At 43.6% G+C, this 17,823-nt stretch overlaps 1 protein-coding gene across 3 annotated transcripts in view; it reads right to left on the bottom strand.

Annotated features, from left to right (window-relative positions):
• The window catches only part of Alg9 (ALG9 alpha-1,2-mannosyltransferase), a 60,498-nt gene that overhangs the window by 8,832 nt on the left and 33,843 nt on the right, over positions 1 to 17,823 (bottom strand). For 2 of the 3 annotated variants that reach the window (XM_076925157.1, XM_076925158.1), the window contains exon 14: positions 7,853 to 7,983. In XM_076925157.1, coding sequence (XP_076781272.1) covers positions 7,853 to 7,983 — 131 coding nt within the window. Of the gene's footprint in view, positions 1 to 7,631; positions 7,749 to 7,852; positions 7,984 to 17,823 lie in introns of all 3 variants that reach the window. The other variant, XR_013107559.1, reaches the window with a different exon arrangement.

Genomic DNA, 17,823 nt, shown 5'->3' with positions numbered 1-17,823 from the left:
ATGGAGTGCAGCAGCCCCACGGTAAAAGGAAAGGCCACAGGCAGGAATTCTGGGTGATGGCCTCCTCTGAGATCTAGCCAATTGCTAGTCTCAGCAGCCAGAGGTGTGGGTGAGACAGCGGAGATGTCTCTGCTATCATCTGATAGCCAGTGCAAGAGAGACCCTGAGGAAAAGCTGGCCAGATGAGCCAGCTGTGGTCTTCCTTTACAGCTTTAAGAATGGGTGACTGTCACACTGCAGTCAGCTTCCAACTAACCTATCCTTCACAACCCTTACTATGGTAAATCTGTTATTTTACAGAAATAGTTCTGCCTATGCTGGCTCCTATCAACCAGACCACCCTATCACAAAGGACACAAATGGATACAGGTCTATAGATGTGATGGTCTTCAGGTCTCATAGTTGCTGGGTTTACTTCTTGGCAGGTAATTAAAAGGCAACACACCATCTATAGAAATTCTTTAGATTAGCCAGCTGAAGTTCAGGTTTCTGAGCTTGGCACTGAAAGAACAAAGCAGCGAATATTATCATGCACTCCCCAACTGGCTACCACTGAGGTCCTTTGACTAGGAAGGGCCCCTACTCTACCCTGCCAGCTGCTGGTTTAATCTGGTTCTGTTCCTCACCTGTGATTAAGTCTGCAGGAGTCTGAAGCCTCTAATCATGCAAATGTACAATTCAGCTAGATAAGGCTCCAGCATGCTCTAGGATGGGAGGGGCCACAGATGGAAGTGCAGAAGTGCGGAAGTACGTGTGAGGAGCAGGAGCACCTACAGGTAGAGCATGGTGAACAAAGCAGGGCAGAGCCTTCAGACCATTTCCAAAGCTGCAAACAGACCCCACTCTTCAGAAGGCCAACGTCAACAACCTGGAGAGGCTTTCCCACCAGGCACAGGGGCTCCACGATCACCACAGAGCCACTGATTTATTCTGCATCCTCCTTCACCCCTTCTCAGGGGACTCTTAGAGGAGGTATTGCACCCACCCACGTGTCAAGCTACTTTATACAAATAGCAATTATGTCCTGATTCAAAGAATTAAAAAAAAAAAAAACCCTCATAAAATTTCATAAAGTATGTAACATGAGCTGGCTATAGGGTAGCAAATCTGAACATTTTCTGTTGGGGCTGGGATAAATGACTCAGCAGTTAAAAGCACTGCCTTCTTTTCCAGAAGACCTCAGTTCAATTCCCAGAACCCATGTGGCAGCTCACATCCATCTGTAACTCCAGTTCCAGGGGATTTGACACCCTCTTCTGGCCTTGGAGGGAACCAGGCACACAAGTGCACACAAGGAGGAAAAACTTTTAAGTAATACTGTCAGATAGATCAATCCCATCTCCTATGAGTCTGACAGTCCTTATAAGCACAGCAAGACTCTGTCATGAAAGGCTCAAAGTCTGGAAGCTGGGGCTAAAACTAGCCCTATGTGAGCAGAGCTACAAGTTAGTCATTGAAATCTCCTGCCTGGATGCTCCACCTAGAAGGCCTGGGATCTCTAGGCCCCTGGAAAGCAAAGAAGCCAATTCAGAAAAGAGGACACAGGCTACCATGCTCCCAATGGGTGAATCATGTCTCCAGAGTCCAGCAGCCAAGGCCAAAGGCCTACCTTCCATACCATTCAACACAGAGCGAGTGGCCTTCCTCACACAGCCACAGGGGATCCAGCATATTAAAATCTGCCAATCACAAAGACACCCTAAGGATCTTTACAGTGCTTCTCTCCTGAAAAGTTCTCCAGTAACATTCTCTCAAGAGTATATATTTTAATGTGTTGGTACTCAAATTATCTCTTTCAGACAGCTGAGGTCCTATTTAGACTATCAGCAAGGAAGGTCAGCAAAATGAATCAAATAAAACTGTGCAAATCTACATAAGAAATGTAAGGGTAACAGTCCAAACCCTGCAGAGCTTGTCAATTTACTTAAAGGCCTAACTGGCTGGAATGCTTTCAATTTAAAGGTACTTTCCTACACTCCTCTCACTTAATCCCTACAAAATATATACTCCACCTTTGTTTTATGGACTCAGAAGTCTGGGAATCAGAGCAGTACACCAAACAGCAAGAAGCCAAGATTAAAGTCACAGGTTCTCAAACTCTATGCTTTTACTACACACCATGTCTCTGTAAAAATCAGACCTCTTCAATTCTGAAGCCAATGGATTTCTTTCTCACCACATCATCTTAAAAATCTATCCTTGCACACAAATTATAAGAAATTAAAACCCTCCAGGAATATGGTGTAACCCTTTAATCCAAGCACTTGAGAGACAGAAGCAGGTGGATCTGTAAGTTTGAGGCCAGTCAGGCAGAACCCTATCTTGGAAACAAACAATGGAAAAAAAAAATCTTGGAAACAAACAATGGAAAAAAAAGAAGAGGAGGAGGAGGGGGTAGATTGAGATTGAATCAACACTCTCCTGAAGGCATCCAGCTCACGGGAAGGTTGCTTAGGACCTGTTGTTCCTCAGAGAGGAAGATCCTTCCTAAGCCAGGTCTCACTGTCACAGCTTTCTCATCGTAAAACTGTAGACCCAGAAGATGAAATCCCCATATTCTATGAGGCAGAGGCACTGGGGCCCTGACACTGGAAGACCTCAGCCCCGTACTCTGAGGCAGGGGCTGGGCACTGGGTGCATGCACTGCATAGACCCCCGACACCATCTCCACTGCCTCTCTATCCTGGCGTGCTCTTCCATTCACAACCTGCCACCTTCCACAAGGTCTCACCCTGCAATCCCTTCCCATCTCCCTTGTTATCAACATAATGCCATGACCACTAATGAGATCCCTCACTAAATCTTCACCCTGTAGGTCTCTGCTGCTCCTCTGTGGTTTCTGATTACTGACCCCATATATGTGTTTACAGCATTATTATCCATAATGCCAAAAAGTGAGAACAACCAAAAGTCTGTCAGCCAAAAGAAATGATTACAAAAAAGTATACATTCAGCAGCAATAAAAAGGGATGAGGGCTGTAAACTGGCTGGTTTTGTGTCAGCCTTATATAAGTTAGAGTCATCAGAGAGGAGTTGAGAAAATGCTCCCATAAGATCTGGCTATAAGGGGGGCTGGTAAAATGGCTCAGTGGTTAAGAGCACTGACTGTTCTTCCAGAGGTCCAGAGTTCAATTCCCAGCAACCACATGGTGGCTTACAACCATCTATAACGGAGTCTGATGCCCTCTTCTGGTGTGTCTGAAGACAGCTACAGTGTACATAAATAAAATACTAAAAAAAAAAAAAAAAAAAAAAAAAAAAGGATCTGGCTATAAGGTATTTTATTAATTAGTGATTGATGGGTAAGGGCCCAGCCCACTGTAGACAGTGCCATCCCTGGGCTGGTGGTCCTGGGTTCTATAAGAAAGCAGGCTGAGCAAGCCACGGGAGCAACCCAGTAAGCAGTACTCTTCCATGGCCTCTGCATCAGCTCCTGCCTCCAAGATCATGCCCTGTCTGAGTTCCTGTGCTGCTGTCCTTCAATGATGAACACTAGTGTGGAACTGTAAGCCAAATAAACTCCTTTCTCCCCAGTTTGCTTTTCAGTCATGGTGTTTCATCGCAGCAACAGAAACCCCACCCACGGCAGGATAGTTCGTGCTATAGCCTGAATGAACCTTAAAAACATGCTAAGCACAAGAGGCTGCATTAGTCCCTTTCTCTTGCTGTGACAGAACAATATGACCCAAGTAATTTGTGGAAAAAAAAGAGTCCGTTCTGGCTTACAGTGCCAGAGGTATTCATGACGGCAGCAGAGCTAGAAGCTGCCTGATCACACTTCCATTTATACACAGAAGGAAAACGAGCCAGGCAGGAGGAGGATGAGACTATACCTCTCAAAGACCACCCCCTCACCCCCAGTGACAGACTTCCTCCAGCAATGCACCTCCTAAACATTCACAGACACACTACCAACTGGGGACCAAGTGTCCACATATGAGCCTATGGGAGACTTTTCTCATATAAACTATTATGGAAGCCAAACACAAAACCATACACTTATAAGAAATAGCCAAGAAATGCAAACCTATAAATAAGTAAATTTTTGGAGTTGGAGTTGGAGCTGATAAGGTAACATACAATTGTGGTTGTATAATTTGGCATGTAAACTGTACTCCAATAAAGTTGCCTTTTTAGAAAACTGGTTAGATTTGCTTTACAAGTGTGGCTATAGTTGAAGTTGAAGAAAAAAAAAAAATGACACCTGGGCTGGGAAGATGGCTCAGTAGGAACAGGTGCTTGCTGCCAAGCCTGAAGACCTGAGTTCAATGCTCAGAACTCACATGGCAGAAGGAGAATCAACTACTGCAAGTTGTCCTCTGACCCTATGAAAACTATGGTGCTTGCACGCGTGCGTGTGCAAACACACACACACAAACACACACAGAGTTTAAAGAGAAAAGGCAGGGCTGGAGAGATGGCTCAGCAGTTAAGAACACCGACTGCTCTTCCAGAGGTCATGAATTCAAATCCTGGGACTAAATGGTGGCTCACAACCATCCATAATGAGATCTGATGTCCTCATATGCATGTCTAATGACAGCTACAGTGCACTTTGGGCCTAAGCAAGTAGGGAAGGGGAAAATAAAAAATAAAAAAATAAAGAGAAAAGGCAAAAGCAGGTGTTACCATTCACACTGCAGATCCCACTTCCCGGTCCCTGAGGAAAACTGATGCTATCAGAGGAGATGCTCAACACTCTGCTTATCACATGCACCCGACTATGAGCTCTTCTGTACTTAAGAGTACATATAACTCAGAGATCCGCCTGCCTCTGCCTCCTGAGTGCTGGGATTAAAGGTGGGAATCGAGTTCAAAGCCAGCCTGGTCTGCATAGCAAGTTCTAGCAGGAGACTACACAGAGGAACCTTGTCTATAATGACGATGAGGATGTTAAAGATTACATAAAACTAGCTGGAGAGGAACATGTGGCCTGGGACTGTGACGTTAGACATAGACAGACCCCTACGCCATGCAGAAAGCTCTAGCAGGTGGGTCTTACACGATGGCCTGAGCCTTTATTTGTGGGCGTTTCTTCTCTCGTCTAAATCGGTGGCAATGCTACAGCAATTCCTTCCTTCCCTACGTCACCTGCTTTTAGTTGTAACAAGAGTCTTCTCATCAGCACATGGCTCACATGTTTTCTCATTCATTTTTTTAAAGAACAGTTGGGGTTATAAAATATTTTTAAAATTTCCTAGAAATAATTAACAAGTACTATAAAATAACAGAATTTAAAAATTAACATATTAAAGTCAATCACTTTTGGAAAAATCAGCAATGAACCAGCAGAATTTTAATTTAGAAAATCAGTACCACTTATATTAGCACTCTTTCAAAACTTATACTTTTATAAATCTTCAACATGTGTACAAAATATATACAAAGAAAACTACAGCCGGGCAGTGGTGGCGCACGCCTTTAATCCCAGCACTCGGGAGGCAGAGGCAGGTAGATTTCTGAGTTCAAGGCCAGCCTGGTCTACAGAGTGAGTTCCAGGACAGCCAGGGCTACACAGAGAAACCCTGTCTCGAAAAACCAAAAACCAAAACAAAACAAAACAAAAAAATTACCAACAAGGTCTATATATAAAATATAAACAAAACATAAAGCAAATTTTGTGCATAGACCTGGGTTCTGTCCCTAAGATATCTTAATATGTGTATGCACACATTCCAAAATATGACATCTGAAACACTTTTGGCCCCAGTATTTCAAATAAGAGGCGGTCAATCTGTAATAGGTTTACTCACAACTGCTATTACAGACTACATGTGTGCATTCCCTCAGTTCATGTTAAAACAGATGTGGTGACTCACATCTGTAATCCCTGCAGTTGGGAAATGGAGGCAGGAAAATTTTGAGTTTGAGGACAGCCAAGGCTGCATGATAAAACTCATCTCAAAACTTTATTCCTGTACTCTAATTTGATCCCCAGTGCTATGGTGTGTGGAAAGACGGCTCTGAGAGGTCACTCAGCCACATGTGCAGAGCTCTCCAGAATGGGGCTAGTTCCCTGAAGAGAACAGAGAACTGGCTTACTCTCTTTCCCATGTTTAGTTAAGAGAAGTCACTATCTGAAACCTACCGGAGATCCACACCAGAATCTGACTGCTAGCACACTGGCCTGAAACTGCCAGCCTCCAAACCAGGAGGAATAAAATGTCTGCAGGTTCAGCCCCTCAGTCTAGAGTAATTTCTTACACTAGCATGAACTGAAACAATAGCAAAAACTTAGAAGTTCTTAAGTCCTTTGACAGGGGAATAGACAAGGCCCACTTTGACCACCTCCCTAAAGGTACACCTCTCAGATCTAGTCAGGCCCTGCTCTTAACACTTAACACTTTTCCCTCAGCCACTTACAGTCTTCTAGTGGACTGTGTGCAATGGTTAGTCCCTACTGTCAACTTGACTGGGCCAAGAACCACCTGGATTAGTAACGCGCACACAGTCTGTTGAGTATTTCCAGAGAAGTTTTACATTATAAAAAAAAAAAATGGGGTGGGGGTGCCATGAATATGAGCATCATCATTTAGTAGGCTGCAAGCCTGCACAGGACAAAGATGGGAGAATCAGGAACCAGCTGGTACTGCCACACCTGCAGACATCAGACCCCAGCAGCTTCAGGCTTTCGATGAAGAGTCATACTGACAACTCTCTAGGGGGCTTCTAGGTGTTCAGCCTGGGACAAGCATTATGTCATTGGTTTCATATATGTTCTGAGCTTCTCTCTTCTTGGCTGACCAACTGCAAAGTGCTCTGGCTATCAAGTGTGCTCTCAACAACGCCCTTTCATAATTACATATGCATTCAGTTGGATCTCTCCCTCTACAGAACCTTAATATACCATACAATCCATGTCCTCCTTTATGCTTATTGGCTATGTCCCCTATTCACCTTCAGACAGTAAGCTTACAAACACTCTCACACCCCCTACTCACACTTAAAAACACCCTCACACCCCCAATTCACACTTACAAACACCCTCACACCTCCAATTCACACTTACAAACACTCTCACACCTCCAATTCACTTACAAACACCCTCACACCTCCAATTCATTTACAAACACCCTCACACCTCCAATTCATACTTACAAACACCCTCACACCCCCAATTCACACTTACAAACACCCTCACACCCCCAATTCACACTTACAAACACCCTCACACCCCCAATTCACACTTACAAATACCCTCACACCTCCAATTCACACTTCCCATCATTTTTCTTACCACTAATTCTGAGGTCCTTCAGAAGAGCCAGCCATGTCCTGGCTTTATTTTAAAATCTTCACTAGATCTGCCAGACATGATGCAGCACACTTGCAGTCTAGCATTTGGAAAGCTGAGGCAAGAGGACAGCCACAAGTTCAAGACTTGCCTGGTCTACCTATTGAATTCCATGGCAGCCCTGAGCTACAAAGCAAGATCCTGTTTCAAACAACCAAAATAAAATCAAATAAGTCCTACCCAGTACCTGCTGAGCTTCAACTCTGAAAACTATGGACATCAAGTTCCTCAAGGAACAGTTAGTCTTGTTAGCAGTGTCAGAATGCTCAGTTAAGACAGTTAGAATCCATTACCAAAACTAATGAAAACCTTATTTGAGTTTCCACAGTAGACCTACCTGTACTACTCAGAGCCTTTCATTACGATAATAATAGAATGTACTTTGCATTCCGAGGCCTCAAGAAGAGAATACTTTTAAAATTTCTCAGTACACATGGACAAAACTGTAAGATGCCTTGGAATCAAATAAAAAGGAAATAAGAGTTACTCAAGACAGCCAGGGACTGGATTCTCAGCTCCAGCATTCATTTTTACATCTCTCACAACAGAACGACATACCTAGATGCATCCAGGAATGGTCTGTGGGCCAGGCTGACCCACTCTTCTTTGTTGGATGAGTAGTTTGGCTCCCGAGGTGTTTCTCTCATGGTATCCAAATCCACTAAGTAATGGCATTTGCTGATGTCAATCTGAAACGGAAAGGGTCAGCTCTCCATCAGTCTCTGTGGAGATTTCTGCAGACTAGGGACCCAACTACAACCCTAAGAATTCCCACAAGGTAGTAAAGGGACAAGCACCCAAGCCAAGAAGCTGTGTGCTTCTTCTGCTCTGCAAACACACGGGCTATCACTGAGGCTCCTGGGGACAGCATGTACTTGTTGTGGGTGGTCTGCAGCTAGTCTATGTTTTCAAGTCCCTCTAGCCCACAGACACTTATGAAGTCAATTCAAGTGTTCAGCTTATCTAGAAAACCTGTCTTGTGCTCACCACTGCTCCCTTCCCTCTATCTCATCCTAGAGATCTAAAAGGAATGAGTAACAGAGGTACCAATCTGTGAGGGAGCCCTGACTCTCCTGAGGGAGACTACAGTTGCACTGCACCTTAGAACACCACAGCAAGATCATGCGCTTCTCCTGCAAGTCAACAGAATGGACAGAGACATAGATGGAACTGTCTCCACACCAAGGCTCGTACAACTGAGGAAGTACAGCCACAGGACTGAGGGGCAAGAAAAGTACAGATTGGACAGTAGGGAGTTAAACAAGGGCAGGGCTTATAGAAGAGTTCTTAGGGGGCTGGGCTTTTCAGGGATGAAATTTCCAAAGTGAGAACTTCAAGTCATGAGCTGAGGGTTTTTCATGCTTGGGGATCGGTGGGTTTTTTGTGGGAAGCTCAGGGACTGGTGGCCTTTTCCACCCTCTTTTCCCTGCACTGAGCCCATGGGTTAGGATGGGAAAACTTCCTGGCTGCAGGAGGCTTTGGTGAAGCGCCATCACTACTGAGCCGCTTGAGGAGGCTGGAAAGGTGGTGAGGCCACTGTGGACAGCTGCAGGCTGAGGTGTTTTGACAGGCGCCATCATTTTGACAGGTGTGGGCATTTTTGACCGTTCCTGAGGCTTATCTCTCAGGTACTACACCCTGGGCTCAGCTTGAAATTCCATCAATCCCTACCTGAAAAGTGCTACCCTGGAAAACTGGTTTGCCCAAGAAATCCTATAAAAGCCTATCTCCTGCTCAGTTCCCTGCTGTTTCTCATCAGAGTAGAGCAGCCACCCTCCCGCATCTTCCAACTGCAGAGACACCCTTCCTGGCAGCCCTACTTGGAAACTTCTCTAATTGTCCTAAGGACACAGGTATTCCCCTCAGAGCTGTGACACATCTACTGAGGAAGGAAGCCTGTCCCCTCAGAGTTGTAATACTTGGCACATTAATAGGTATTTCAAAAGTCTTTAAATGAACACCTGAAAAAAGTGCTCAATTTCACTAGTAACCAGAAAATATAAAGTTAAATCACAATAAAATAAAAATCACAGTAGAAATCTCAGCCATCATATAAAGCAACAATTATACATTAGGGTACTACAAAATTTTTAGAAAACTACTTGATAGATCTACCAAAACAGAACATCTGTATTTCTTATCATCCAACCATTTTGTATGGTTTCCAAGGAAACCATAATTTCATATAATTCAACCTAAAATATATCTAACAGAAATCCCTGAGTCTTTAGGACATTTCAAAGAGGTTCAAAGTAGAGGTGGCAAGAGGGCTCAGTGCATGGGGGTACTTACAACTCAGTGCGTGGGGGTACTTACAACTCAGTGCGTGGGGGTACTTGCAACTCAATGCGTGGGGGTACTTACAACTCAGTGCGTGGGGGTACTTACAACTCAGTGCGTGGGGGTACTTACAACTCAGTGCGTGAGGGTACTTACAACTCAGTGCATGGGGGTACTTACAACTCAGTGCATGGGGGTACTTACAACCAAGCCTGAAGACTTAAGAACAGACCCCAGGAACCAAAAGTAGAAGCAAAGAACTGACTCCCTTAAGTTGTCCTCTGATCTTCACATGTATGCCATGGCACATGTGTTCCCTTAAACATATACACAAGCAACATATGTGCACACATATAAATAAATAAATAAATGGAAAGAAAATTTTAAATAAAGACAAAAGCAAGAAAACTATTACCATAAAAGTCAGCAGGCTACCTCAGCGATGATGCAGAGACAGTCAGAGGAATCACTGGGAAAACCCTGGGTCTGGGATTCATTCTAGTCCTTGTCTTAGGAAATGGCTTCACAGGTATGTCCTCTTATAACAATTAACTGTATATTAACACTTTGTACATTTAGGTTACAGGTTATACGTGAGGAAAGATTTTTTTAAAGTGCATATAAGAGCAACCTGGTTTTCACTGGCTTGCAGCAAGCTCTTCTTTTCCAACTTCTACCTCAAAGCAATGTTCTTATTCTCTCCCAGGATTATTTATATGTAAAAAGACTTTAGTCTTACATCTGTCTCTACATATGGGCTATTCCTCCAGGGGAGAGAAAGAACACTGAGAATTGACGTCAGACCCAATTCCATTCCACATAACTCTCTAAAAATGGTCCTCTGCATAAACATTGCAGGAAGTAGACTTTTTTTTTTTTTTTGTCTGAACACCCACTCTGCAGCTCCCAGGCAATTGTAAGAACATTTAGCAATTTTTTGAAGGCTTTCCAATACCATGCCTCTACTAAGGAGAACTAGCAAGGGGTAGAGGGTCTGATGGCCTCATGCTTAGACTCCTTCCCACAGAGCCCAGACCTGAGTGGTTGCAGTCTCTAACCTTTAGTCTGACCTTTCCCTGTCAGGCACACCACAGGTGTAATTATGAGGCTGGCTGGTACAGTCTACTGTGGATGGAGATGGTAACTAATTATCTTCCTTTTAGCAGTCAGCTTAGGTTCTACTACTCATCAAGTCATCCCTAAGGAAATCCCAAGTAAATTAAATTCTAAGTAAAGGTCTTAGAAAGAAATCAAAGCAAAGCCATATCAAGATAACAATGCATATTTTTTTTAACCTTATTCTCTGTCTTATCTCTTGGAAAATAGTTGCTGAGAACTAAAACCCAGGACAAAGGCTTCCAGAAGCAGGGCTTAAGTCTGATCAGGCAGGTTCTTCATTCAAGGAAGATAAAGTTATTAGAAAAGAAACTTTAAGCCTAGTGGTAGTGATGCACATGTTTCATCACAGCACAGGGGAAGTAGAGGCAGGCATATCTCTGTGAGTTTGAGGCCAGCCAGGTCTGCAGAGCAAGTTCTAGGACAACCAGGAATATACAGAAAAACCACATCAGGTTGTGAGGGTCGGGGGAAGAAAAGAAAAGAAACACCGTTCATCTCTGGTGTGGGCCAGTGCAAGGTTCAGGGAGGATCAGAAGCGTGTCCACCCATGTCACAGATCCTAATCCTCTAATGTCACTCAGAATCTCTAATAAGCAATTGCAGAAAAAGTCTGTATGAGTGTAAGAGAATATGACATAGAAATCTAATGTCTTACAATATCCAAGACCAGGATTAAAGCTGAAAAAACTAGACGTTTCCCACAGCTACAATGCAGACGATGCCAAATTACCAAGAGTCCGAGAAATCAAAGAGTTAACTGTCAAGGCAATTTCCTTCTTATCACTTTCTGCCATCACTGTCCTTGCAGATTAGCTCACTACTGCCTTCAGGGTGGACACTGTCAAGCAATGTATGGTCTCATGCTCCCCAATGCTAACTGAAGCCAAGGAGCTTAACAAAGGAGCTGGTGACTACCTGGTTTGGGCAGAGACACTGCAACACCTTGGAGATCTTTGGGCTTGCACCTCTGTTGACAGGATAGACTGATAAGCGACAGACTCACTGGCAGATGACAGACTGGGAGGTGGATGATAAATAGATAATGATAGCTGTTAGATGACAGACAGACAACCTCTGTGGCAGCCTTTGCTGACAAATGATGGTTGGGTTCTGCAGGTCAGAAAGGTCTCTGGCTTTTCTTGCTGGGCTAGCCATTCAAGTGTCAATCCTGTTCATCTACTGATTCCCCGAGACAGTGCTCAGTCAGCTCTTCCACGGGTGAACTTCATCTTTACAAGCTGCTCTCATGAGCACTTCACTGTACTTTACCTTAGACTCTGAAATTCCTTAACCTATCCTTTTTTTTTTTTTTGGTTATTTTATTTATTTACATTTTAAATGTTATCCTCCTTCTGGTTTCCCCATCACAACCCCCCTGCCCCACCCCCTCTCCCTGCTTCTATGAGGGTGCTCCCCCACCCATCTACCCACTCCCACCTCACTGACCTAGCATTTCCCTACACTGGGGCATCGAGTCTCCACAGGACCAAGGGCCTCCCCTCCCACTGATGCCAGATAAGGCCATCCTCTGCTACACATGCAGCTGGAGCCATGGGTCCCTCCATGTGTACTCTGGTTGGTGTAGAGACCATAATCCAGAGATTAGGCACAGGCCTCAATTGAGGGATGGGGCCACCCACCCATCTCAAAAATATTAACCCAGAATTCTTCCTATCAAAAGGAAATACAGGGACAAAGAGTGGAGCAAAGACTGAAGGAAAGGCCATCCAGAGACTGCCCCACCTGGAGATCCATCCCATCTGCAGACACCGAACCCAGACACTATTGCTGATATAGGAGCCTGGTATGGCTGTTCCCCAAGAGGCTCTGCCAGAGCCTGACAAACACAGATGTGGATGCTCACAGCCAACCATTGGACTGAACATGGGGACCCCAATGGAGGAGTTAGGGAAGAACTGAAGGAGAAGGGGTTTGCAACCCCATAGGAAGAACAACAATATCAACCAACCAGAGCCCCCAGAGCTCCTTCACCCATCTTAAGAGCCTCTGACACAGCAGAGCTTCCCTTCTCCTCCCTCACTGTTATTTCTCCTCACTCTATCTCACATACTTTCATTCTTCCTGCTCTGCCGCTTCTCCCTCCCTCTTCTATTGTTATTAACACTTTACCTTTGAGCCTTTCCAACCACTTCCGACTTTACACCCTTCATGACCTTGGCTCTTCTCTTTATAGTCCTTACTGGGGCATAGTTTTTACTGTTTTTATTATATAAAGTATCTCATTTGTTTTAATTTAGAGATTTGCATTGCAACTGCAGTCTGCTTATTCTTCCCAAGACAGAAGTGGGGCTTATCACAGCAAGAATATTCACAAAGGCAGGTAAATATCCACCCCAACAGACAAACCATAACACAAAATAAGAGAACACAAGGCAACATGACTCCTCCTAAAGTTCCTAACTGTCCAGGAAACCAATCCAGAGATCAAAATGGTTGAAATGTTGGCCAAAGAATTCAAAAGTATAATTTTTAAAGTAACCAATTACTTCAAAGAAGACATAAATAAAAGTAAATTCAAGAACTAGATGAGAAAGTCAGCAAAGAAACAGAGAGGAGGGGGACTTCAATATATAAAAGGAAAAAAATCCAAAGAAAAGCAGACTCTGAGTTTGAGTTTGTAGTGAGAATTGTGGTTTCTTCAAAAACCCAGTTATGATATGCAATTATGTTATTGTTTTAATTCTAGGTATGGGATATGGGGCTGCTTCAGATTGTCCACAGTGGCTGACTATGATTTGTCTTGTGCTCTAGGAGGAGCATAATTTTTGCCAGCTGCAGATAGTTTATGTTTGGAATTCTGGGGACTCTTAAGAGGATATAAATGCTGTCCCCACTGCTGCTGGTCCCTGCTGCTGCATTTGCTGCTTTTGATATTGCTTGTTTGCTGGATCGCTCTAACCTGACACCTCTAATCAGCAGGTAGTAGTTTAAAGTGATCTATGCCCCCTTTCCCCTCTAACCTTTTTTTTTTCTTCTCACTTACCTAATGTTGGGGGGTAGGAAAGGATTGGGGTGGAGAACAGTAGTAGATAAAAGAACCCAACAAAGTAGCCCAAAAAGTCCAGTTACAGAGGCCAGCCTGGTCTACTGAGCAAGTTCCAGGATAGCTACTGCTGAAAGAAAAAAACAAAAACAAAAACTCCAATAAAGGGTGAGAGGTGCACTATCTGAATATAGTGTAAGTCATTAGACTCAGTTTAACACTGTGCTCACACAGCACAATAAGAGCAGTAGGCTCTCCCCTAGGTCCCACGACCAGCCCCAGGCATGAGCTGTCTTGTGAAATGGTCTGTGAGTCAAGTAGACAGTGGTTGGTTACCATTATAACATCTGTGCACTATTGCGCCCCTGAGCCTACCTTACCAGACCACTCACTACTGAGTTCTCAGCCTTCACATGTGGATAAGACTACTGACTGCTCCATCAGCAGCACTGGAAGGGAATCTTAAAATTCCTAAGATCAAATTGAAACAAAAGCACCTCTTCTCAGAAAAATGAAAGATACAGCAAAGGCAATTCTAAGAGAAAATTTGACAGCCACAGGCACTTATATTAAAAAAAAAAAACACAGAGAAATAACAAATAAAGTAGTTTCACAATACAACTGAATGTTTCCAGAAAGTAACAGGCCAAATCCAAAATCAGTACACGAGAGAATATCAGACCTAAAATTAATGAAAAAGGAAACGAACAGAAAGGACCAACAAAACAGAGGTGATTCTCGGCAAAGGGAAGATGGACAGCCATGAGCCAAACCAATCAAAAGGAAGAAAGAATATTCAAACTAACAACACCAGACTGAAAATGAAAGACTGAGTCGGAAGAGTCGGCTCAGGGAGAGATATGTCTTCTGTGACTTCCTTCTGTTTCTACTGAAGAGCGGTACCAGGGAGGGAATCAAGGGCCGTGCACATGTCACGTTCCCCACTGCTGAGCGACTCCACTGCTCAAGCCCTCACTTCCTCATCGAGACGGCTCTGGCTAAACTTTAAAGCCAGGCACAGACTGGCTACAGTTTTTCTGTCCCACACACAGCCTTGTTCAGTATGTATTTGCCTTGCTAACTACATATTTGCTGACTAATATTTTTAAATACACGAGCAAAAATTTACCACACTGCAAAAAATATAAACGGGTAAAAATTCACCCAATCATTCCAAATGATCAAAACATCAATTTTTTAGACGTCAATAGCATGGATAGTACGGAAATAATTCTGGAGTATTTTGAATGCTGTTCAAATAGGTTTTTAGTACCTTCCAATCTCATACAGCATAAAAACAGCTACTTTGAGTCCACCTACTTTGATGACCAAGAATGGTAACAATCAGCCAGGAAACCAACAGGGGAATTCATTTTCTCCTCAAGTAAGGATCCAGGAAGATCAGCAGAAATGCTGAGAGAAAGAGAGGAAGAAGGATCCTGATTATTTCTGTTTATTGATAAATATAGTATCAGCTACAAGTACCTGGGACAAAGGAAAAAGGAGCTTCAGAAAATGAAAGATTGAAAAGTACTGCTCAGCTGCTTATGCTTGTGCGTCGCACTTTATCAAAGCATGCTTCGTCACTGCATCAAACACCCACGTAGGAGGTGTGAGAACATGGGGGATTGTGCGTTGCACTCTATCAAAGCATGCTTCATCACGGCATCAAACACCACGTAGGAGGTGTGAGAACATGGGGGAATCCTGAAGCCAAACATCTTCTCTAGGACTAACCCAAGTCACGTCACAACGACCCTGAGCCTCAGTTCCTTCACTCACAAAATGAAAGAGCGTGGACTCCATACCTTAAGCTTCCTTCCAAACCCAGTTACTGTCTACAGAAAAAAAAAAAAAAAAAAAAAGAAAAAGAAAAAGAAAAAAAAAAAGTCGGGGAAATTGTGACTCCACAACAGTGCTGCTCAGTTTGTTTTTAACTTTTTTGCAATCATGTATGTATGTATGTATAGCTGTATGCACACGTATACATATATATACATGGATATATGTAAGGATGGATGTATATATGGATGTATATATGGATGGACAGACAGATGGACACATTTATTTATTCATTGAGAGGGAAAGAGTGTGTGTGTTCAGAGAGGACATCTGCAGGGGTCAGTCATCTCCTTCCATCATGTGGGTCTAGAAATGGTCCTGGGGTTATTATGCTCAGTGCTAAGTACCTTTACCCTCTGAGTCATCTCGCCAGTATAGTGCTTCTCTTTTCATACTCATTTTGAAAATATAAATTCATACCAAAACAATGAAAATAATGAGGAATATTTTGAGCATAATTTGATTATTAGATTTGCTTATGCATGAGAAGTCCTAAGTAAATGCAAAAAATCTGCATGTTGTTAAACCAATCAATCAGTGCACACACCATGTAATTACCCATCTCCAGCCCCTGAGCTATGGGTGATGAGCCACTTGCTGATGCACCTCTGGTGCTGTGGCAGCCCTCACAGGACCCCTCACTGCTGCACAGATGCCATCTCGACCTTACAGTCAAGTACCATACCTGCTACCACACATGTGGCCTGTAGACACCCAGCAAACAAACCTGCACTACGTCTTTACTGGATCCGATCACGTTTCTTCTTTCTTTCCTTTTTTCCTTCTCTCCTTCCTTCTTTCCTTCCTCCCTTCTTTCCTTCCCCCCACCTCCATCTCCCTCCCTCCCTTACCGTCCTCCCCTCTCTTTTTCTTTCTTTCTGAGACAGGGTCTCATACATCCCAGGTTGACCTTAAATGTGCTAGGTAGCCAAGGATGATCCTGAGCTAACCCTCTTGCCTCCCCATTCCAAGTTGCCAAGATGTGTCACTGTCCAGTGCTGGGATCGAACTCAGGGCCCTGTAGATGCTAGACAAGGATTGTTTAACTAAGTGTTTTAAGTATTGTGGCCCTAATCCCACTCCCCATCAATTTTGTGGGTTTTACTTCACAATGACACTTAGCTATTCTACACCATCTTATAACAGAACTGTCTCAACTGGTTATGGGGAAAACTGTTTATTGACCAATTTATTTCTTGCTAAGACAACACATGAGCAACACATCAAATCAAAGTCAGAGAAAAACATTTTTCTCTATGCTTCACCCTCAACAGCTGTCCTCACCAATGCCTGGCCATTGTCTGGACAAGTCTAAAACAAGAGTCTATGCTTAAGAGCCAGAGTTATCATTTGCTTTGAAATAGTGAATACAAAAGCTGAATTTGTCAAGAAAGGCAGCAGTGAATGTGTCTTTTAAACTCAGATCTAGCCGGGCGGTGGTGGCTCATGCCTTTAATCCCAGCACTTGGGAGGCAGAGGCAGGAGGATTTCTGAGTTCAAGGTCAGCCTGGTCTAGTGAGTTCCAGGACAGCCAAAACTACACAGAGAAACCCTGTCTCGAAAAACAAAAAAACAAAAAACAAAAAACAAACAAACAAACAAACAAAAACCTCAGATCTAGTTTCTATTTGAAATCTGGACATGACCCACTAAGGCCACTTAAGGCAAAAACAATTATTTCTGCTACACAATTGTGACAGTGTACTAGAAACCACAGCATTATCACAAACCCCTAATTCCTAATAAACTGAGGCCGGGGAAACAGTGAAATAGCAGGAACGGTCCACTTCCCCTAGTTTCTATGAAGATAGACATAGAGAGGGACGGAACCATTTTTCTTGGACTGTGGGCAGACTAAAACCTGTCACAAGAGCCAGTGAGCCACCAGTAGACAAGCCCCTTGCTGCCAGCTGTGATGCACTCCTATAACCCTGACATTCTGAGTTCAAGGCCAGGCTGGGATACACAGCAAGACCCTGTCTCAAAAATGCAAACAAGGGCCAACACTATCAGTAAAGAAGCCATCTTGTTGGCAAGTGTGATGGCTGAGCTTGATACCCAAGACCCACATGCTGAAAGGAGAGCACCAACCCTCAAAAGTCGGTCTCTGACCTCTGTATGGACACATACAAATAGAAAATAAGTTCAATAGTGATATAAAAAATGTAAAGCAGGGCTGGAGAGATGGCTCAGTGGTTAAGAGCACTGACTGTTCTTCCAGAGGTCCTGAGTTTAATTCCCAGCAACCACATGGTGGCTCATAACCATCTGTAATGAGATCTGA

The sequence above is a fragment of the Arvicanthis niloticus genome, chromosome 26, assembly GCF_011762505.2.
Source record: "Arvicanthis niloticus isolate mArvNil1 chromosome 26, mArvNil1.pat.X, whole genome shotgun sequence".
Taxonomy (NCBI): domain Eukaryota; kingdom Metazoa; phylum Chordata; class Mammalia; order Rodentia; family Muridae; genus Arvicanthis; species Arvicanthis niloticus.
The sequence above is the reverse complement of the archived record's forward strand: the minus strand, read 5'-3'. Positions and strand labels throughout refer to the sequence as shown.